The 22,869-nt window shown below is 37.4% G+C and overlaps 2 protein-coding genes across 5 annotated transcripts; both read right to left on the reverse strand.

The window, feature by feature from the left end:
• Positions 1-1,152: 1,152 nt before the first annotated feature.
• LOC121052720 (putative F-box/FBD/LRR-repeat protein At5g56810) lies at positions 1,153-5,136 on the reverse strand. 3 transcript variants are annotated; one of them, XM_040518351.1, is made up of 3 exons: positions 5,098-5,136; positions 3,561-3,682; positions 1,153-2,739 (listed from the first exon to the last, which is right to left on the reverse strand). In XM_040518351.1, exon 3 carries the CDS (start codon positions 2,711-2,713, stop codon positions 1,325-1,327), a length of 1,389 nt encoding a protein of 462 aa, XP_040374285.1. In that variant the 5' UTR covers positions 2,714-2,739; positions 3,561-3,682; positions 5,098-5,136; the 3' UTR covers positions 1,153-1,324. The 3 variants fall into 3 exon arrangements, with proteins under 3 accessions (XP_040374285.1, XP_040374302.1, XP_040374270.1); XM_040518368.1 differs by having other exon boundaries at positions 3,561-3,677; positions 5,098-5,128; XM_040518336.1 differs by lacking the exon at positions 3,561-3,682 and having other exon boundaries at positions 5,098-5,116.
• Positions 5,137-12,617: 7,481 nt separating this feature from the next.
• LOC112186986 (vesicle-associated protein 1-3) lies at positions 12,618-22,313 on the reverse strand. 2 transcript variants are annotated; one of them, XM_024325591.2, is made up of 8 exons: positions 22,247-22,313; positions 15,713-15,783; positions 15,527-15,608; positions 15,197-15,312; positions 14,942-15,100; positions 14,814-14,855; positions 13,320-13,397; positions 12,618-13,011 (listed from the first exon to the last, which is right to left on the reverse strand). In XM_024325591.2, the coding sequence occupies exons 1-8, from the start codon at positions 22,296-22,298 to the stop codon at positions 12,898-12,900; spliced, it is 714 nt and encodes a 237-aa protein (XP_024181359.1). In that variant the 5' UTR covers positions 22,299-22,313; the 3' UTR covers positions 12,618-12,897. The 2 variants fall into 2 exon arrangements, with proteins under 2 accessions (XP_024181359.1, XP_024181351.1); XM_024325583.2 differs by lacking the exon at positions 22,247-22,313 and adding an exon at positions 16,110-16,270.
• Positions 22,314-22,869: the final 556 nt, after the last annotated feature.

Genomic DNA, 22,869 nt, shown 5'->3' on the forward strand with positions numbered 1-22,869 from the left:
AGTTCACCTACTATATTTTTTTGTGTTTATTTTCACTCTCTGAGTCACCAACACAGTTTCTAATAAGATCTGGGTCACCAGGTCAGCTTGCAAGTCATTAGGGTGACCCAGAAAGTGACCAAGGGTGACATAGGGCGACCCAGAGCACGAAATATATTGTGCCCGTGACCTAGAGAGTGAAAATACACATAAAAAACAGTGAATAGTAGGTGACCCATGGGTGAACTTGCTCTAATATGTGAATGTACAAAGTGGTGTTAGCTCAGTGGTTAGAGCACCCACTACCTATGTACGAAGTCATAGGTTCGAGTGAGCATGGGGGAAGGAGTGAAACCCTTTAATCCTATTTTTTTAAAAGGAAAAAAAAAACGTACGTAGGGTCACAGATTTCAGTGAGTAATCAAGGCTATACATACGGATTGAAATCAGCGTGCAATGGCCTTTTTACTAGTAGTGACTAGTGACTAGTGATTAATGGGAGCAACAGTTACGGATAAACGTGTGTGTGTGGTATATATTATTCAAACACTCACGAATCTGAGAGAAAATGTTACAAACAGTACCCGAACTAAGGCTCATTCTTAACTTCAGTATCCGACTATGCAAAACTATCACTTTGGTACCCCAAGTTTGAAGTCCGACCCAAGAATGGTACACGCCGTCCATCACGGCGTTAACTAGCTAACCACGTGACATATTTTGAGGGCCCTCATGGTTTGCCACATAGCAAAGACTTAACACTGTGATGGACGGCATGTACCATTCTTAGGTCAAGCTTCAAACTTGGGGTACTAAAGTGATAGTTTTGCATAGTAGGGTACTGAAGTTAGGAGTCGGCCTTAGTTCGGGTAATGTTTGTAACATTTTCTCTAAATATGGGCATTCATGGCTGGTATGGTAGCTTTTCCACTGTTTATTATATGAAAATTACTCCAAATGTTTCTATCAGTGGATGCGAGGGTGCGGAATAAAAGAGTAATAAAAAAAAAAAATAAGAACACGTATACTTATAGGGGGAAAATATAACACACACATGTATATGATAGAAAGATCAAGCACTTTAAAGATAAAAATTTAGGACAATCTTGCATTACTCTAAAAGGGAACTAGTACAAATTCAGTAAAAGAAAGACAAACAGTACAACACTAACAGTACAATAGAACAACACTTTTTTTTTTTGTTGAGATGATACAACAGAACAACACTAATAGTACAACAGAGCAGCAATATTGATCTAACTTCTTCCCTCACCTGTTCCAAGTTTAGATCTCCGTTCTTGCTTTTGCTTTTTATTACAGCAACAACAACAAACACAGTCCAAAGTTATAAAACAATTAACTCACCTCCGAGGGGTAATTTTTTTTCAAGCAGTAAAGCATGCTTTCTTGCCATCTCCAGTTCTTTGATTTTGGTTGACAGCGGACGTAAAGGGTTGATCTCCTCCAGAATGCGCTTCGAGTCCAGATCGATAATTAATTTTTTAAGCGCAACAGCTTTCTTAATTAAGTACCTGGCAACCTCAGTTTCATGTTTCGACCCACTGAATCCAGAAAGTTCGACCACCTTAAGACACTGATGAGGACTTGTATTCGCCTCACTAATTACCTTGCTTCTCCGATGCCTGCATCCCATCAAACTCCGTCTCAACCTCAATTTAAATCTATGCAAGTAAGGAGATCCCTCGATCAAAGAAGTCAAAAGAAGAAGGCTTCGCCTATTAATTCTGGCAATGCTCAATGATAAGAACTCGAGACTAGTTAATTCTGGAAATTCAGGGACCAACTTTGGCTCTTTCTCTAGGACCAACCTGAGAGTCACTAACTGAGGAAGATAATTCCAAAACAATTGAAAATCTCCAGTTGTAGAGTCAAACAGAAAGTCTTCTGTTATACATATCTTAGCAAGCAAGGGTGCATACGTCACACGAATATTGATGTTATAGCGACATTCTCCATCATAAAAGAATGTCTCCAGACAAGGAGCAGATATCTCAAGCTGAAATAAGTTAAGGCAATCACATATCTGAAGGAACTTAAGCCGAAGCAACTCACCAACAACTTTCAAATCTTCTAAATACTCCGAGCCAGCAATAAACAGGTGTTCGAGAAGTTGGCAGTTTGATATGAAGTGCTCGACTAGTTCACTAGTTATATTCACATAGTTCAAAGAAAGGTGTGTAAGCCAGGAAAACCATGAAACACCAAAAGGGTTTCGAAATAGATTCTCTGGAAATGTATAATGGGAACAATACGGAGCTACACCTCTATCTCCTTGCAGGTCTATCTCAAACTTTCGTACTTTCTTCTGTATTACCAATTCGATCCAGCTGTCGATTTCAGAAGTCGAATCGCAATCTATTGAAGAAGAACAAAGTTTGAACTCATCTAAGATTTGACCCTGATGCAATTGCAAGACTTGATTCACCCAGTTGTATGTCCTAGGTATTTCAACTACTTGTCTTCCTATTTTTATCTTCTCTGTTTTAGATAATTCATCTAAAAAGAAGTTGAGACAAGTAATTTGTTTCCACACATTTTTCCACCTTTTAGACAAGATGCAAGTGCTTACTGCTTCCTTAATACTCAGTAGGGAAAGAATGAGGACTAGAACTTCGTCGGGCAGCACGCTAATGCAATCCTGTACCAAATTGATTGGAAGTTTGTTTTGTTTTCCACATGTAGATTGAGTCCTGTTACCCCTTCTTTTTGCCATATTAGAGGGAGGGTAAATCAGATAAGCTGCAGAATAGTGAGAGAAACTAATCAATACCAAAGTCAACTTATCAAAAAGTAAAGGAACAGAAAACCTCAAATAAGTCTGGAAAAAAAAAAAAAAAAAACATAAATTCCGTACATTAGAGTTTATTACATTCACCCCTCAACAATCAACTGTTGAATTATAGGATTTGCTAAACACAGTGTATCAATCAAGGTAAACAAGAAAGAACTAGAGAATATAACCAACTATAGGATGAGAGATCGAACATGAAAAGTAAATAGGCAACCATATCAAATTGGACCAAGATAGCATAAGAAATTAGGAAAAATCAAGAAGTATACTTCTATATACAGGGTGTCCTAAACTGGCTTGAGTAAGAATCCACATATGTATGGTAATGAAATACAATTCATAAGGTAGCTTAAAGAATTATATAGGGTGACCTAAATTGGTTGAATAACCCCTCAAACTGGAACTAGTACAAAATTTTGAAAAGTTCAGTTTAAAGAGAGAGCCACCATATGCACAACACCCCCACAAGCTAGCAGAAATAGCTTTATATATTCAAAAACCCAGATATATTAGTCCTCCTCCCTTCCTTTTCACTGAAGCCAGTGCCATCTTTTCGAAAAGTCCAGCTTGAAGAAAGAGTCAGCATTCCTATACTTTAATTGTCGAAGTAAAAACAATTTCTTAATGAACATCAGAGAGCCAAGGTCCATCCTCGATCCATACACTAAATACAACAAATTTGCTGCTTGCAGATTACTTTCACAAGAACCGAACGAAATAAGCAAAAAAAATGTCTTTAATTCTTCCAGTACTAGGTCCAGAAAGATACCTTATATGTGCTCGGCATTCCATGGTGAAGCGGAGGCCTGTAGGGCTGGTTTGCTTATGGCATTACATCACGGTTGGAAGCAGGTGGAGCTGGAAACCGATTGCGCTATCCTAGCTACTGCCCTTAACCAACAAATGGAGGATAACTCTGAGGTTAGTCGAATTCTAGATGATTGTAAGAATTATTTACATGGTTTTGATTGGATTAGAGTTCGACATATTTATCGTGAAGCAAATAGTGTGGCGAATAGGTTGGCACACTTTGCTAGTCTAGATCATGTTGTGGATCTTTGTTTAGATGAGGCTCCTGTTTTTATACAGGACGTTCTCTATGAGGATAATTGTAACGCAACTATGCTGGCTCGGGGTTCAGGTATTACGTCCCCCCCGATGCAGCAAAATTTATTTAATAATATAAATAACGGGCGTGGGGCTGAGCCTCCCAGTTAGGCTGGGTTCCAAACCCCAATTCAAAAAAAAAAAAAAAAAAAAAAAAGCACCATCTACCAATTAATCTTGTGTGTGTGTGTGTATTTTAAATTCAACACCTTAAACATCATTATCAAATTTTTTTCATCAATTATGAAATCAAATTTTAACCACTCTCTTCATTATGCAATAGAGAATTGTTTCATGACCTGATCACTAGCAGCGGTCTGGCAATCATGTTACATTCCCTAATCATCAATTTTCCCTATTAGCCGAAAACAAAAACAAAAACAAAAATCATCAATTTTTCCTCTCATCTTTTTTATTCTTCCTATTTTTGTTCGTTATTGATCCATACAAGAACAAGGAAAGCCTTCAACATACAGATACCATATCAAGACTACCAAAACAATTCAATCTTCCCCATAAGATTTGTTCCATGTTGCATCTTAAACGTCGTTCTCTTTGTCTAGAACATTATGTTTATTGCACAGTTCCATACATATATAAACCCATTCAAACTTCCTTATGGCCAAAAAAAAGAAAAATAGAACTTCCTTTTGGCTCTTTCGGGTTTTCAAAATTAAAAATGGGACTTCAAGGCCATTTGAGGGTTTGGGACAGCAAGAAAAATATCATGTCTCGGATTTTACGAATAAGGTCGATGGAAGGGAGTTTTGGCAGTGTCGATCGCAAAGCGAGAACGAATTTTAGGATATGATTTGGCGGTGATGAGAAGAGAGGGTCCTTTGATGAAAGTGTGATGGGGACTTAAATCACAACACACACACACACACACAAAAAAAAGGTAGATTGTAATAATTTTGATAGTAGTATACATCGAAATAAAATCACTCGATCATAGAGTGGATGAACTAGTTGAAATTCACCCTATAAACTAAGAGACACGATTAAGAAGGGCATCATAAAGTTAGAATTAATAGGCTAGTTACTTACTAATCTTCTGCTTGATCACTCAAACCCGATGTTTCTAATTCACTACTAATTGAAATGAAGTGTATAAACAATTGCCCTAATTCAAAGCGATTTAATTCATTACGAAATTAATAATAATCGAGAAGTAGAGAAGAATCGAAGAATTAACTTACTCATTAGAGGGGATGCTGCGCTCAGTTACTGCCTTACTGGTGCCATCGAGGTCTGGTCAGATCTCGATTTACACAACCAATTTATCTGCCCTAATGCCCCAAAAGCAAATGACTTAAATGCCACTAGCTAAAAATCAAAATGCTAGAAACTAGTTTTTTTTTTCCTTTTATTTTCAGAAGGAGAAGGAAAAACTAGTAGAATTTCTATCCAAACAAAAATAGAGAGAGAAACTAGTTGAATTAAAAAAATTTGAACCAACCCTCTTCTGAACAATTTTACCAAAATCAATGTTTTTGGTTACATGAAGGGGAACCAAACCCTCAAAACTCTCAGTTATGTTAACTTCAAGAACTTATAATGATTCTTTGTTTATTTTTTCATTATTGCTGAATTTATTATATAAGCACCTAAGTTATAATTGCCTCCGTACATCTATAATATCGCTATATACTTTCTGTGTATGTAACGAACAATTAATGCGTTCATCATCTTTCTTACGTGAGTACATTATTCTGATTGTTCATATCTAGTAAATTTTATCAAATAAAACATATATAGTGATTAATTACATAATGTACTTATGCAACCATAACAATTAGAACAATTAATTTGTCCACCCTATTTCTTACCGATGTACATTAAATGTTCTAATTGTTCATAACTAGTAAAATTTGATAATATAAAACATATATAGTGATTAATTACGTAATGTACTTCAGCAACCATAACATATGTATATAGGTCTTTCTTCTTTTTTGTTTGTACACATTTATTTTATAATTCGTTATAAAGTGATTCGAGAAGGGTATTTCCTTTTTTTTTGTATGCTTGTGCGTTTCGTTATAGAATCATTTCAAATAAATATTGAGCTACATCCCCATATCATTGAGTGAGTGATAGGAAGAAAGTAGCATGAAATTTTGCATTTCTAACTTTTTTAAAAAATTTCATTTCTAAGTCTAAATGCCATCAACCAGCGTTTAGTTGAATGGGCAATATTCAACATGCTATTGGTAAAAGTTCAAGTTCGATTATCTACTTCCTCCTATAGGAAAATTTTTCCTAAAAAGATGCCCAAAGAAACAACAATATAGAATCATAGGGGTTTTTCTTTTTTGGTGGAATTAGATGTTATAGTCTTATAGAGGTAGATCTGGTCCAGTCGGAAATGGGTCCACATGCCACTGGACTCATCAGTAAAAAAATTCTATAAATAATTGAATGGTTAGGGGCTTAGGGCTTCCTTTATAAAAACTCATTGAACTCTTCCTTTTCTCCTCGCACTTTAAACCTAGTACTGTCATCATCATCTAGCTTTGAGAATGGAGATCAAATCTGAGAAGCCGAGGCAAATTGATATGCTAAAGACTGGTTTCATGTTTGTGTTGGGGGCCATATGTGGATATCTTATTACTAAAGCTCTAGAAAGTTGGTCTTCTCCGCCCAAAGCCACCGATGAAAAGAAGAAAAGTAGAACAGGTTCAACTATAATTCCGGCCTCCCAGGAACAGAAAATACAACCACTGCAACAAATACCGCCACTGATCGAAAGCAATGACAACTCCACCTATTTGCAGAAAGATCTTTGGTTTTAATTTTCTTCAAAAACTTCTATAATTGTATTTGTATCTAGAAGCTTGGTGTTATGTTTGATAGATTAGTATATTACACAGTAACCCTAGTCTACGGAACAAAGGATATTATGAACCCTAAACCATGAATTTAACTAATGTTGAGGATTTCAGAATTTCTGGAATACAAGGTCTTCATTTAGTTCCGGAACGAGGGAGGCAATTTTTTGAGTATCGGGATTTCTGAATTCTTTTTTATGTTTGTTCCCCTCGTGAAATCAAAGATTAGACAATTCAAAGTTCAAACCTCTCTCCTTGAATGGTTTCTGAATGGGTATGTGATTTACAGTTTTACATTGGATTTTGAATAGGATTAACTGGTGGATATCATCAGTTTTGATAGTATATGCTTTCTGAACTTCCATTGAAAAGTGTCTAGCAAATCATGAATGCTCTTTTCTTCTACTTTGATATGCATTTGTTATTGTTCTTATATCAGAGAGTAGGCTTCTGTTTTTCCCTGTTTCAGATTGCATTTTTTCTAACTTATTATGGTTTAGGATTTGTTAGAACGGACAGTGTTGATAGTTTTAGTATCACTTCCGGTACCGGCGCAGGGGAAATTACCATTTTACTAACCGATTGATATTTTATAACCTTTTTCTAATCACACTGGAGGAAGCCCATACTATTTTTTGGACGCCATAATATATCCTCCAAGATTTCACCCAGGTCAAGACCATGACCGCTAGCACAAGGGTACGTACAACCTCAATGGTCGTAGTAATTTTGAGTTTTGTTGAAGGTATATATGTCATGCCATCGGTTTACATTATTTTGATGATAAAAATGACAGAGGTATGAAATTACATGTAATGTTTGTCAGCTCTTTAGATTCAACATACATTACATGACAATATGGCATTCTAATAACGGAAATGAGGGGTATGGCTTGTAAGGAAGGGGATGCCAATTTCAATCTAGCTCCCTACGGAAATTGCAATTAATAAACTTAATTGCTAGTGTTTTAGAGAAACAGAATTAAGAGGAAATTGCTGTGTATTCTCATTGATAATAGGGGTCTCTTTATATAGAGGATTACAATGCATAGAATCAGAATCATACAAGGAAAGGTAATCATACATTGAATAGGAATCTAGATCTTCTAATTTAACTCTATTACCACACTAGGTCAAGTAACCTAGGGTTTGGGCCAGACACACAAATAGGGATTTACTTGAACACTCCACCTTGTGTCGCCAAACGCAGTGCTTCTCTCATTGCCTCGCTAAAAACCTTACCGAGTAACAAAAACCCAGTGGGACAAAAATAACCTCAGTCGAAGGGGAAAAAGAGTACAACACATCCTTCACGTTTCGAGACCATACATGTAGACACCTCCCCCTGATGTCTACATCTCCCCTTGATGACTACGGTCATTGGAGTTCGGATAACTTCCTAAACGATGCTACCAACATGTTTCTTGAAAGTGGAATTTAGGCAATGACTTAGTGAGCAAGTCTGCCATACTATCCTCAAATCGAACCTAGTTCACTTTGATCTTGAGGAGAGTCTGTTGTTACTAATTATGCTTGGTGTTGTCGCTTTTGATGTAGCCTTATTTCATTTGTTCAAAAGGAAAAACATTATCTTAAAAACATCGTATCAGTGATTTTTTGCCCACAGAACTCCATCAAAGACTTGATACGAAGTGTTTCCAAATTGTAGTCAAGCACAGACTTGAAATCACAAAAGCAGAGGCTATGCTATCTCACTTCTAAATCAGGAAGCAGGGAGTCACAAATGTTGCCAAAATGCTGCTCGAGTTCTACCCACAGTTTTCTTGGGTCTTCCTCATTGAGGTACTCATTCTGGAGCGCGTCATTCATGTGCCTTGTCATGAGAATTATGGCTTTAGCTTCATTTGACTCTCTCGTAACTCTATTCACTTCAAAAACGGCATCTTGTTGAGGAGTAAGCACGTTCTGACTTGGCTCTTGGACCGTACTTAGGATCCCATCAGCTTTAAGATGCTGGCGCATATCACGGACCCACTTATGGTATCCTGCGCCTGTTGTCTCTAGTGGAGTGAAACTTAACTTGTTCAGGTTACTCATCCTGAAAAACAACAAAAGATTAGGGTTAGTTTCGGAGCAAAAAGGCTACCACGAAAACAATAAAAATTTCTGAGCATAGTCACTTCCAAGAAATTAGGAATTTCCGAGCGTAGTCACTTCCAAGAAATTCAATTCCAAGAGGGGTTGGATTAGATCGAAACAATGATGTTTATGGTCGATCGTTTTATCTGAACAAACTCTAAACTTGGAGGACTCTACAAGCTCCAAGCTTGGAGTGAGCATGAACCCCCACAGTTCGGCTTAATTTGGTCTCCCCTATGATGAAGAAAGGGGGGTAGAAGAAGGGAGGTTGCAAGTCTCCAATAAAAAGAAGATAAATTGAATTTAAAAAACTCTAAAAAAAAAAAGGAACTTTTAGAAAAAAAATACCTTGAAATAGGTCGCCTGAAAATTTGGCCTGAAAAAGTGGTCGGAAAATCGCCTGAAAAGTCGTCGACGGTGACCTGTCGCCAGAGGTGCAGATGTCGCATCGGCTGCTGACGTGGGTGCTGACGCGGCAAGCTGATTAGATGCTGACGTGGACGAGATTCTGGGCTGAGTTATTGGGCTTCGGGCCTGTTTCTTTCTTCTGGGTCGAGGGCTGTTCCTTTGCTTCTGGGCCTAAGGCTGGATTCCTTCTGAGCTAGGCTTGTCTTCTTCTGGAGTGGGCTCGGAACAGAAGGAGAAGCTGTAAGAGGAAGGGTTGCGGCGATTTAGGGCACAGAGGCTTCTAGCGGGCGGTTCGGATGTTTCTAGGCCAGTTCTGGTGGTGAATTTTCCGGTTCCCGGAATCTGGGGACGAAACTCTGATGGTGGTGAATTATGGCTGTTAGAGAAGGAGGAAAGAGATTTGAACCGGGAAGAGGAACTTCTGTCTCTTCCGGAGGCCAGTTTGGTGGTTTTCCGGCCGGTTTTGAGGGTGACGCCGCTGGTTCTGGACTCGTGGAGTTGAGAGCTTCAAGATGGGCGGCGAAGGTTTCTGGGATTTGAATGCTACAAATTTAGGGTTTCAGGGTTAGGGCTTCGTGCTAATAACTTGTTTTAGAGAAACGATATTTGAGAGAGAATTGTTGTGTATTCTCATTGATAATAGGGGTCTTTTTATATAGAGGATTACAATGCATAGAATCTAAATCGTACAAGGAAAGATAATCATACAATGAATGTATATCTCTAAAATATTCTCTGAGATTATCTCTAATTAAGACCCTATTACCACTAGATCAAGTAACTTAGAATTTGAGCCAGACACATTCTGAATTTACTTAAACAATCTCATCATTGTAGTTTTTTAAAATTTTTAAAAACAAAATAAGATTTTGTGTTTGTAACTGGCCGGCCCACAATATGTCGTGCTCGGGTCATGTCGGGCCCATTACGGGCTCGGGCCGGGCCAAGCCCGTATCGTGCTTGTGCTTAGTAGCCCATTTGCCACCTCTATTCCAAGGTTTTAAATTTCTCTGAAACTATCGAAATTTCCGTAATTTTGAAGTACCGAAACGAAATTCATATGCTATATCACTTCCGTCAGGAGTTTCCTGAAATTTTCTAAAATTTTCCGTACATTTCTGCGAAATTCTTAATTTCTGAAATATTTGCACATGCAAAATATATTTAAAAATTCACACCGAAATTTGTATGTCACTGACAATGAATTTTTTGCTTCATACTTTCATAGAAAAATATGAAATTTTGATTTTTTTTTTTTTTATGCAATCAAGTTGAATACAATAAAAAAAAACTTTTTTGCTTTTATCTGCTACAATTCCCTACAAAGTTAAATGCTCCAACTACAACATGATTCCCTTTTTACTTCGTCCCAAATGATATATGCTTCATACAATGAAACACTATATTGGGTAATTCAACAATATCCGATATATAGATTGCATGTGGGAAGAGATCAACACACATACAATACCCATGTGATGAAGTACTAAATCATTTCTAAAATTCATGTACTTAGGAGCAGTTGTATGATACTAAATGGAAGCAATTCAACCAGCTAGATCGAACCACATCGTAGTAGCTTTTATATTCTTTTTGTTGTACTTGTTCATTTTCATTCACGAGGTTTTGGTATTACGTACCCCCCCCCACCCCCGCGGGCCCAGCTTCGTTGTAATTTTCTAATTATTAGTGAAAAATGGATGATGGCCAAGCTTTTCACTAGGTTCTAGCCACAAAAATAAAAAGAGTAAATCATACTCACATTATCAATATACAGTACATTTATAATTACACATAAATAAAAACACTAGTTTAGCAACCTACTACAGTACTAGTTAATTACTCGTTCATATTAAACATCACAATTCTATTATAAATGTATAATTTTATAGATGTTACATTGTAAATATGTTTATTATAGGTTAGTTTAGTCTATGTAAAAGTTTCATTCAAAAATATCATTCTATAAATACAATTAATGTGATTTCTTTATTTTTAACCGAAATTTCCACCGAAATCAAAACTTTCTCCGAAATTTTCTTAAATTTGAGGTATTGAGATCAAAACCGAAACTGAAGTTTGAATCCTTGCATTATTCTCACTTAGATTTCAGTTCGGGTGTTGAAAACATTAGTAGGAAACTGATGTACACTCAATCGATTCGTTCCTTTGAGGGAGGATGCACTGTGAAATAACATTTTCTATGTTTTAGGTCATTAGATTGCACACTTAGGGCATGTTTGTTTCACAGAACTGTCATGCTCTGCCTTAATTTCTACAAGAGTCCCGGACTCCTCTAACCTGGCTTATGTTATGTAATGCATGAATCAAATTTGGTGCTGTGTTGGACTAAGGAATAGCAAGAAAAAACAATCAAGAAATTCCATAACTCAAATGACAGAGTATAAGGATTCCACTAACAAGCAAGAAATTTCATATAGAGCTACAACAAATCCACGCTTATATATGCACAATCCTCACAATTCACAATTCACAACACACACAATTCTGAATCTCATAAATGAAGCAAAAGCAAGCAAATCAATAAACCCAAATTTCTGCAAAATCTTCTCTCAGACTTGGAACTGAATTGGATCTGTATCAAACTCTTCAATTCTTGCAGCCAACAACCATATACTAATTGGATCTTTCCCAGACCTCGCAAAACTCAAGGACTCATCATAAATGAATTCCTGCAAAGCCCTTTTCCAAACCTAGAACTGAATTGGGATCGATGGCTCAAACTCTTCAATTTTTGCAGCTAACAACTAAATACCAATTGGGTCTTTCCCAAACCTCCCAAGACTCAACGATTCATTGCAAATTAATCAAAGTTCAGTGCTTTCTTCACTCTGTGTGTACGTTTTAGCTAGCAGCCAATGTTGTATTGAGATCTTATAAGGGTTGAAGGGGAGAGTGTAAAACAATCAAGGCAAGAGGAAGAGCATGAGAAAGGAGAGAAATTGAACCTGCATAAGAGATGGAAGGAGACATGCAGAAGAGTAGAAGAATGAGATTTGACTTCCACAAGCCGATGGTTTTTGGCGTCGCTGTGGAAGATTGTGTTTATAGGTTTTTGGGGCTCCAGAGTCTCATTTAGTATAGTCGCTGTTATTTCCAAACACTAGATAGTGTAACAGAAGCTAGATAAGGATGTCCAATCACATCCAATCCCACATAACAAACACGACACAGCAAAACTGTCTTCATCATCACTGGTATGCTTGTTTGAGCAATAGTCGCCCGTTACATGATGGCAAACAACTTGCTTGGAGCAATTCCCAGCCCATCTGAGAATTCCTAATTGGATTTGAGTAAATATAGATACTAATCTATAGAATTAATACTCCAATAGATAAAAGGCAGAAAAAATATGACCAATTTGATATGAATCTCTGATGATTGTTTTTTAATTAAAAAAATCTCGATCATTTGATCGTTCAACATCAAATATAATTAATAATTTTGAAACGAATGAGCACCTAATATAATGAGAACCAATCTACTTTGCTTGGACAAACCAAAACAATCACGATAATATTGGTCAGACTAAATTTTTACATCAAGAGTGAGGCCCTAAAATGTTTTGAAAATGGGAGAACACCACAGAGTTTATGCTGCATCGATCTAATTAATTAAAGGGTAGCCTTGACCTCAGCTTCTATGTTTTCTTGATGAAGAAACCAACCAAGATACCCAAAAGACCAAAGAGCACTACAAACACTAATGAATATCCACCGCCACTGCTTTTGCTGATTTCTTTTCTCACCAGTTCCTGCTTAATGAACAATTTTGTTATAACAAAATTAACTACAGAAACAGAATCCAACAGAGAGAAATCGATGCATCAAATCACCGATTATTTCAAAGAGTAAGACAACAAAACCATCCTTGTTATTCTCTTTTTTCTGTTCTTTTATCATTTTCGGTCATTTTGCTACGACTATTCACCACTACCAAACTTAAATGGATAGATACACAGTTGACATAACTCATTAATCGAAAGCATGATGAGTCTGATGTTTACCAGAAGCCACAGGAAAGAAAAAATGATAAAGACCATGTAATGCCTACAAACCATACCAGTTCTTGACGTAGTTTCTGGTTTTGTTGTAAAGCAGAAGTCTTCTCTTCGGTCAACTTGGATATCATAGACCATGCCTGAGGAATATCATTGATGTCAAATTGCAATACAGAAGAAGAAAGTCAAACCTTACATAAACATTAAACAACCACACAAATAAAAATGTTGATAGATATTTAAATGAAATCAAGATTTTCTTCCTATTTTCTACATAAATCCAAATGGTTACACTAAACATTGAAGCCTCAGCAATCACCACCAAAGTGGCAAAGTTCTTTGTAATGTAGACAGTGTGTCAACACTCGATAATATATCTAGATATATGATGATGATGATGATGATGATAGTAGGAATTTCAGGGAAAAGCTTTTCGCCCAGTTTTACAAGACTCCTGATTTCCAAAACAAAACTTTATAGTTTGTACCCGGTGAACAATATTACATGGTAGACCACTTTAAAGGATTGATATAATCTTGCATGATGATGTGGGATTCAGTTTCATAATACTCAACCTATTTATTGAATTTTTAAAACTAAAATGTAAAAACTTATCTCTCATCCCCTGTTTCCCTCCATCTGATAAATATATGTCCCCCATAATAGGAGGAGCATAAACTGAGACATTCTGGAGCTTCCCAGCCATGGTGGTACCTCTGCATCGAGGGGCCACCATGGCCTGAGGCCATGCTTTATTGCTTCTTCTTTTTTTTACTTTCTTTCTTTCTTTTCTTTTCCTAGTAGGTAGGACAGATTAATTAAGACTGATGTTAAAAATAATATTAAGAAATGTTCAAAAGAAAAAACAGAATCTTTAGAAATATGAAAATTAATAACACTAAATAGCATTTCTTCTTTATTGAGCAAAAAAAAAAATAGATGTCAAAAGAAACTCCAGTCAAAGAATCACGAACAGTCCGAAGTAGTCGAGCATGGTCTAGAAACTTATATGTCAGCTAAAATTGAGCAATACACTGCCCAGATGCATTCTATTTTCTTATAGGAAACTTTTTTTTTATTAATAAGCTATAATCAAAAGTAGAACATGAAGGACAGGCGGCCAATGGAATGCATTCTAGATACCTAACCAAAATACCGAACAAGAACTATTGTTCTAGTCATTCATCACAGAACACAGTGACTTGAATTATATAAAAACCAAGAAAAGTAAGTATGCATCCCGGGCATGGAAGACAAGAAAATATTGTTCACACAACCAATTATGCTAGCTACCACCAAAGGACCCTTGGGAACTGAGTGCCAGAAAATACATAAAATGGATATAAAGTGATATCATATCAACAGTTTTTAATGACTGATATTGACCCCTGCATTTAGGGTTGTAGTCACCACAGATTCAACATTTAAGCAACCAAAGAAATTTGGGCCGATTAAATGCAAAAGCATGAAAGAAGATTTGATGACCACCAAGATAAAATACCTATTTAAATTAAACCTGACTAAACTCTGTCAAAAAGATTACTCAGGGATCTCACCTCTGAAGATTTCTCTTTTGGTTGCTCAAGAGATCTTGACACCTGAAATTTTGCATGTAAAATTAAAATGAATAACAGAATCAATTTGATTGTCATACTTTCCGGAAAGCACGCAAAAAGAAGCTTACAGCATCAAACAAGGAAGGATTTTGAGTCCCATTCTCAACCACTGCCCTGGGAGAAGAGCCCTCATCAGATCCTTCAGGGACAGGTGACGGGGGGTTGGCAGGAAAGTAAATTACCCGCAATTTGAACTCTTCCACAACTTTACCATCATCCTTGTTGAACTATAAACAAATACAGAAAGGAAGTAAGGCAAAGAAAAATAAAATCCAATTTAGAACGTATACCCGAAAAGACATGTGTAAGCAACATCATCTAACCATTTCAGGAGTTATGTCTTTTGTGGTTGAACCATCTGGCGCAACAACACTTTGAAGGAGAAATTTGTCCTTACACTGCATATCTGGGGGTGCCTCCTTTTGGGCTTGCATCGTAACTACAAAAGTCAATTGCAAATCAGAAAAACCATTGAATAAACTAATTGCATAGATTTAAAGATTGTACCAATGCTTGGTCCTAAAAAAAACTAATGGAACTTAGGATACCATATAGAAAGCAGGGGCACATTTTAAGAATATTAATATACTAATTTGTTGTGAAAACTGATAAAAGATATCAGAGAAACTAAAACCCTTCAATGGAATACTCACCTGTAACATCACATGTTGATCCGGGCAAAACAACACCAGCATTGGGTCTGACACAATACTTCTTTGGATTGGTTGTCTTAACCTTTAATTCACAATAACAAACAGCAAGCATTATCAGTCCATATCTCATATCTTTACACCAATTCAAGAGCGCAGTAGTAATGAAAACAAAACAACTAAAAATACCTTAAAGGCCACATATTTATCTGTTTTGTTGGTCAATTGCAAAGAACACGAGCTCTGCTTCTTCAGTTCAACTGTTCCACCCCCACAAGCAAACCCATAAACAACATCAATTCCACTTCTTTCCGATTTCCCAAATAACAAAACCACATATTCACTCCCAACACACATTTGATCCCACAATGCACCCACAAATCCCCTTTGACACAACCACTAATTGACCTAAACCGAACACAGTTCCCAATTTTCACAATCCTAGTTCATAACTGAGCTCAACCCAGCCTCAAAATCATTCTCAGAATCAAAATGCACACATTCAATTCCATCATAACCTAACATGCAACCACATTTCTTCTATGTCAAATTGAATGAAAATAACTCCCAAAAGCAAACGACTTACACGGGAATTTGAGCTCCGTGGGCTGAATGCTGAGGAGATCTCCGGTGCTCATGACCGCGAACCAAGAAATCCCAATTCAATTGGTTTCGCAGAGTTGTGATCCGAGGGAGAAGGAGAGAGCAGAACAAGGAGAGAAACAGTTTCTGTGATTCAAAAAATATGGAGAGGGGTGGAGTAGTTCACTGTGACAGAAGGCCTATTGTCAGTGGGACCCAGATCTGGTGCCAGCTGTTGGGTCTTTAAAGAGGTCAGCTGAATCGACGGTCAATGAGTTGGCTGTGATGGCCGGACAGGGGACAGGGCTGTTATGTTAGGTGTTGGAATTTTAATTAACTTCTGCGTTTTGTTCCATCCTTTTCAGGTTTTTAATGTTGAATGAACCTTATCCCTCTTTTTTTCTTTTTTCCTTTTTCTTTTTTCCAGCATCTTTATTAATTTGAAAATACAATGACGTTCACATGTTCAGTAACTGACTAGAAAAATTATGTTCAATCACCATTTGATGTAAATCTAATGATAGAAAAAAATTTTAAGTAGAGTTGTTTTGTTTTTCACTATTGGATTTACATGTAAGGGTGATTGAACATAATTTTCTTGGTCAGTTACCAACTGTGAACATCATTGTTTGAAAATATATTGTTTAGATAGGTCATTGTACTCCAATTACTCCAATTCCTCAAATTGATTGAACCAAAATGTACCTAAAAACATAAAAACATACATAGCCACATCCAAAATAAAAAGGTAACAAGAGCCAGACCAAATACTGAAAAGCATCGAACAATGCACTGAAAATGTCATTTGAGCAATGTAAATTGTAAACGTACCCGTAACCGTAATGACCACAGATCGAAAGCAATCGAGACTTGACAATGTTCGCAGATTACCTCTTATGAACAAGATCCATGAAATAGGGTCCCAAATTCAAGAACAATAGTGACCTGAAGCCCAAATCCAATAAAGGACCTAGATCCAAATCCATACTGAAATACGACCTGGATTCTAGATCCGGACCTGAATATGACCCTTATAGAGGTTGGAGGTTGTTGAATTGGTGAGTGGTTCAAATCCCTTTCAAATTTTGATTCCAGACAGTTGACTTTAGGTCACGCAATTGAGCCTCTCTCTTTTAATTGGGGCTATTTCCAACTATTGGACTTAGCTACGGGATAAAATGATTAACTGTTTTGGCTTGGGCTATTATACCCCATTTAGCGACTCCATTAGAATTGTGCATGGGACATGCTCTTACGATGTTTGGTTGGAAATAATCCGAAATATGAACAATTTTTTTTTTAATAAATATAACAATTCTTTGTGTTCATTAACATAATGTTTGTGGCGCTATGCTGGCTGTATGACGTGACAGAAGGTTTTCAGATAGATCTGCCAGCTTATTGTTGAAAATTCACCACACGTGCAGACGCGTATTGAGATTATAGATCCCACATGAAAAAATATAGACTTTGCTTATGGGTATATAAAAATTTGAGGCACTTCATCTATTACTAATTAGTTTTTAATGTAAAACCTAAATTACCTGATCAATGATCACTACTCATACTTTAATCGTTGGCAATCCTACCAAGCAAGAAAGCTTAGGGTAATTAGGAGGTGGCTTTCCAAAAATCATACTTGGCAATCAAGTGGAAGGTGTTGAGCAAGTTCTTCCTCTACTATAAATTAGATTGTAAAATGATAAATAACAGTTTTCGCCTGGGCTATTATACACCCATTTAGCAAGTTCATTAGAAATTTAGAAATGTGGGACATGTAAATTTAGAATTGTGGGACATGTTCTTACGACTTTTGGTAGCAAATATAACAACAATTCTTTGTGTTCATGATCACTTCTCATTCTTTTATCGTCGGCAATTCCAGCAAGCAAGAAAGCTCAGGTTAATTAAGTGGTGGCTTTCCAAGAATCATACTTGGCTTCTCGAGCTAAGCTTCACAACAAATTGGATGCACGTAAGGTCATAAGCAAGTCAAGCAGCTAGAAGGTGTTGAGCAAGTTCTTCCTCTAGTTTCTAGACTCTAAACACCCCCTATGGGTGTGGATAAAATTAAGTGGGAAGTTATTCCACATAATGTGGTTTTGTGAATAAAACTGCTGCACATATTTTGTTTTTGATTTTTAATTTTTTTTGTTAAATTTCTTTTGTTTTTTTTTTTGTGAATTGACCATTTTGTCTTTCTCAAATATTTCAGTTCAAATATTTTTTAGGGCTAAATACTAGTCAGTACCCTGTGGTTTAGGTCTAAAATCAATTCAGTCCCTGGACTTTTAATTTCATCAAAAACACCCCTGCACTTTCAATTTTGATCTAATAGGTCCAATTCGTTAATATTTTGTTATGGGTTCAAGTTATAGTTGGATTATTTGTTGAAAAACTATTTATTTTTATTAGTATGACTCACTCCTAAATTGACTATGCAGACCACCTCGACACCACATCATAAAACATAGGCCATATATGAGCCACATTAACAAGTTAAATAACTCAATTGTTTGAAAACTAACAAATTGGAAGTATTAGATCAAAATTGAAAGTGCAGGGGTGTTTTTGATGAAATTAGAAATTTAGAGACTGAATTGATTTTTGACCTAAACCACAGGGTAGTAATTTGTATTTAACCCTATTTTTTAATATTTGAGAGATATTTGGTAAAATTTTTCTGTTTTGGCTGATAAATTTTTTTCTCTTAATAATAGTATAGATTAGATTGTAAAATGATAAATAACAGTTTTCGCCTAGTATTTTATACACCATTTAGCGAGTCCGTTATACTTGTGGGACATGCTCTTACGACTTTTGGTTGGAAATGTAACAATTCTTTTTGTTCATGATCACTTCTGATTCTTTAATCGTCAGCAATCAGCAAGCAAGAAAGCTCAGGGTAATTAGGTGGTGGCTTTCCAAGAATAATACATGGCTTCTCGAACTAAGCTTCACAACCAATTGAAAGCAAGTCTAAAGCAAATCAAGCAGAAGGTGTTGAGCAAGCTCTTCCAATACTTTAAATTGGATTGCATCGTGCTTCCACTGATGGAATTTAGAGTTCAATATATATCAGATGAGTAGTGGTCGGGTTTCTAAGAATATACAACAATGGATCTGTCTTTGCTGTTTCTTCGTTTGTCGAAAAGGAAAACCATAGGACGGAACAAAATGTTGTCATTTCTTCGTTTGAGAAGAAAGAATAATGCCATAGTATCTGCTGATTGGAGCCATTTGAGGGTGGATCTTTTGCCAGTGTCATATAGTGCTCTTTCAGAATCTACAGATAAATTTTCTTCAGAAAATTTGATTGGTGTGGGTAGTTTTGGGTCCGTTTACAAAGTAGCTCTTGTTACCCCATTTGATAGAACTTACCTTTTTTTGGCCGAGTATGTTCAAGTTCATCTTGTTGCTGTGAAGGTGTTTAACTTGTCACGCCATGGAGCTTCGAGGAGTTTCATAACCGAATGCGAGGTGTTGAGAAATATCAGGCATCGAAATGTGGTCAAGATTGTAACTGCATGTTCTAGTGTCGATTTTTATGGTAATGAATTCAAGGCTCTGGTGTATCAGTACATGGAGAAGGGGAGCTTAGAGGAGTGGTTGCATCCAACTTCCGGAACACAACAGGGAAGAAGTGCGCCTAAGAAACTAAATCTTTATCAGAGGCTAAGCATAGCAATTGATGTCGCTTGTGCGGTAGAATATCTTCATAATCATTGCGAAACTCCAATAGTTCATTGTGATATCAAGCCAAGCAATGTTCTTCTAGACAACGAGTTTACCGCACATTTATCTGACTTTGGACTAGCAAGGTTTCTCTCAAGAACGAAAAATGATTTTGCTATCGGTTTAAGAGGATCTGTAGGTTATGCCGCGCCAGGTAATACATTCTTCATTGCTGATAACATTACTTGCTCTTAAATGTTTCTAAGAATTCTCATCTATTACTCTTTGCAATTATAATTAATGAACTATATATGTATATGTAATTTTGAGTTGTAGAGTATGGAATGGGAGGTGAGGTGTCAACATATGGTGACTTGTACAGCTTCGGCATTCTCTTGCTAGAGATATTTTCAGGGAGGAAGCCCACTGATGAGATGTTCTGTGACGGATCAAACTTTCGTAGTTTTTGTGAGGCTGCTTTGTCAAAAGGAGTTGAAAAAATTGCAGATCCAGTGCTTCTTCAAGAAGGCAAAGGAGCCGCAAGCATTATCGGCATAGGAGATAAAGAAATTGAAGAATGCTTGAGTGAGATCTTTAGAATTGGTATCGGGTGTTCTACTGAATCACCAAAAGACCGATTGGATATCAGAGATGTTGTATTTTCATTGAGTTACATTAGGGAACGTTTACCTTGTCTTCTAAGAGGGGGAACGTTAATCTTTGATATGGTACTTTAAACTTTTGCTACTTTTTGTTGAAGATCACTACTGCATCTTGTACAAGCTTTAGACATAAAATTAGGGCTAGCAAATTCTCCCGAATCAAACCGTACCAACCGCATCCGAGCCGAGCCAAGTGAATTGGTAGCCGAAAACTTGGTAACCGAAGTCTTGGTATGGTGGTACGGTAATGGTTTCAATTTTCATATATACATGGTATACCGTACTGTACCGAAGTCATGTATCATACTCATATTTTTTTAATTTTTTATTCTTCAGTCTTCTACTTTTGGACTCTTCTTCTTTCTTCTGAGTCTTCTCTCTTCTCTTTCTTCTTTCTTCTTTTTCTTTCTTTTCCCCGTCTCTTCTGTCTCTCTTCTTATCTTATTCTTTTCAGTTTTTTATTCTTCTCTCTTCTCTCTTCTCTTTCTTCTTTTTCTTTCTTTTCCCGTCTCTTTTGTCTCTCTTCTTCTTCTTCTTTCCCATCCCTTCTGATTCTTATCTTTTTCTTCTTGACAAATAGCAACCTATAAAGTGCTTCCCTCACCTCAGTCTCTCTCTCGAATCCAAGCTCATCAGCCCTCAAACTTTGTTGCTGTCACTCCCGCTGTCGTTGGATGGGCTCTGGCCATAGGCGACGATGGTAGATGGGAGGAGGAAGGAGAGTTCAGGGGCGCTGAGGGGTGGGGTTTCAGATCTTGCAGACCTAGAGGGGTTGGGATTTGGAACTTGGTTGCTGGTTTGGGGTCGGAGGAGATTGAAACGGATCTCGACCTTCAGTTTGGGGGAGTTGTGACGACCAAGCCTCGACGAGCAGCAGAGGTTGGATCATTGTTGTTGGTTTGGCGTTGGCGACTGAAGCGGCGGACTGGGTGGTGTTGAATTAGGTCTGCGGCGGCTAGGGATAGTTTCCTTGTGCTAGTCCGACAGTGGTGGGCTGACAGAGGAGTCGGTGCTATCTGGGCGGTGGAGGGATGGCAGTGGTGGTGGTGTCGGGTTGGGGTTGACTCTGCAAGATCTGGGCTTGCCTTGCCTAGCAGGCTCAATTCTTGGGCTCTGGTCAGATCGTGGCCCAATCTTAAACTCGGTTGGAGGCCCAACCAACCGATACCGAGAAGTTAGTATACCGACTTTTGTGACCAGTAATGGTACTTCATTTTGTGTACCAATAAGCTCTGGTACGGTAGGTAGTTTTAGACTTGAAGGCCCGGTACCGTACCGAACCCAGCCCTACATAAAATTAGTCAACCCCATTAGATTAATGGAATACCATAGAATACGGTGTTGTTTGACAAACCTCAGAAATTAAGAAATCAAGTAAAGGAAGGACACGCGAGACAAAATTGAACTCTTATCTAATCTCCTCTCACTTTCCGGAGACAAATCAGAACTCTATCTCGCATCTCCCTATTCTTAACTCTTATTTACTTGGCAATAATAAACCCACAATTTAGACAATAAAAGAATCTTGAAATCATAAATATACAAAATATCGTTCCTTGTTCCACTTATGATCCCCCAAATAAAGAAATTTAAAAGAATTGCAGTTGAACACACAGCTGCCAAAACCGAACTCAGTTCCCATTTTTCACAATCCTAGTTTCACTAACTGAGCTCAACCCAGCCTCAAAATCATTCTCAGAATCACAATGCACACATTCAATTCCATTATAGCCTAACATGCAACCACAAAATGATTCTTCTATGTCAAATTGAATGAAAATAAATCCAAAAGCAAACGACTTACATGGGAATTTGAGCTCCGTGGGCTGAATGCTGAGGAGATCACCGGTGCTCATGACCGCGAACCAAGCAATCCAAATTCGAAAATTGAATTGGGAATTAGGGTTTTTGCAGAGATATGATCCGAGGGAGAAGGAGACAAACGGTTTTTGTGATTCAAATAGGGTTTTTTACTTCAACAGTGTCTGAACTCTTCGAGGACTTTTGAAATTATACCTGAACTTTCAAAGTTATCAATGTGATACCTGGACTCATTTTTTCGTATCAACGTTGTATCTATGGTCAATTTCCGTCACGGAACAGTTAACTATGACCACGTGTCCGGCACGTGAGGCACAAGATAAGGGTAAAAGATTAATTTACCCTCAAAAGTATTTTTTTATTATTTTTATTCTTTATTTTTTTACTTTCTTTCTTTCTTTCTTGTTTTTCTTTTTCAGCTTCTTCTTCCCTCTGCTTTCTTTCAGCTTCTTCGTCAACAACCCGAAGGTCTGCCAAGTCGGGTTCTTCGCCGCCTCGGAGCCCATCGCCTCCTCCCCTCCCGTCTTCGACATTTCCCCCTCCGGCAACTCTCTCTCTCCCGTCATGATCCCCCGCCACGTCACTCCTCCAACGCCTCCCGTCCCG

Source organism: Rosa chinensis, chromosome 1 (assembly GCF_002994745.2).
Source record: "Rosa chinensis cultivar Old Blush chromosome 1, RchiOBHm-V2, whole genome shotgun sequence".
In the NCBI taxonomy this organism is placed as follows: Eukaryota; Viridiplantae; Streptophyta; class Magnoliopsida; order Rosales; family Rosaceae; genus Rosa; species Rosa chinensis.

Excerpts from the sequence above, each read along its gene's own strand:
- LOC112186986 (XM_024325591.2), bottom strand. The coding sequence starts at position 22,298 with ATGAGCACCGGTGATCTCCTCAGCATTCAGCCCACGGAGCTCAAATTC. Across the intron at positions 15,784-22,246 it reads CACGGAGCTCAAATTCCCAT|TTGAACTGAAGAAGCAGAGC; the intron begins GTAAGTCGTTTG and ends GGGGTGGAACAG. Across the intron at positions 13,398-14,813 it reads CAAAAGAGAAATCTTCAGAG|GCATGGTCTATGATATCCAA; the intron begins GTGAGATCCCTG and ends GATATTCCTCAG.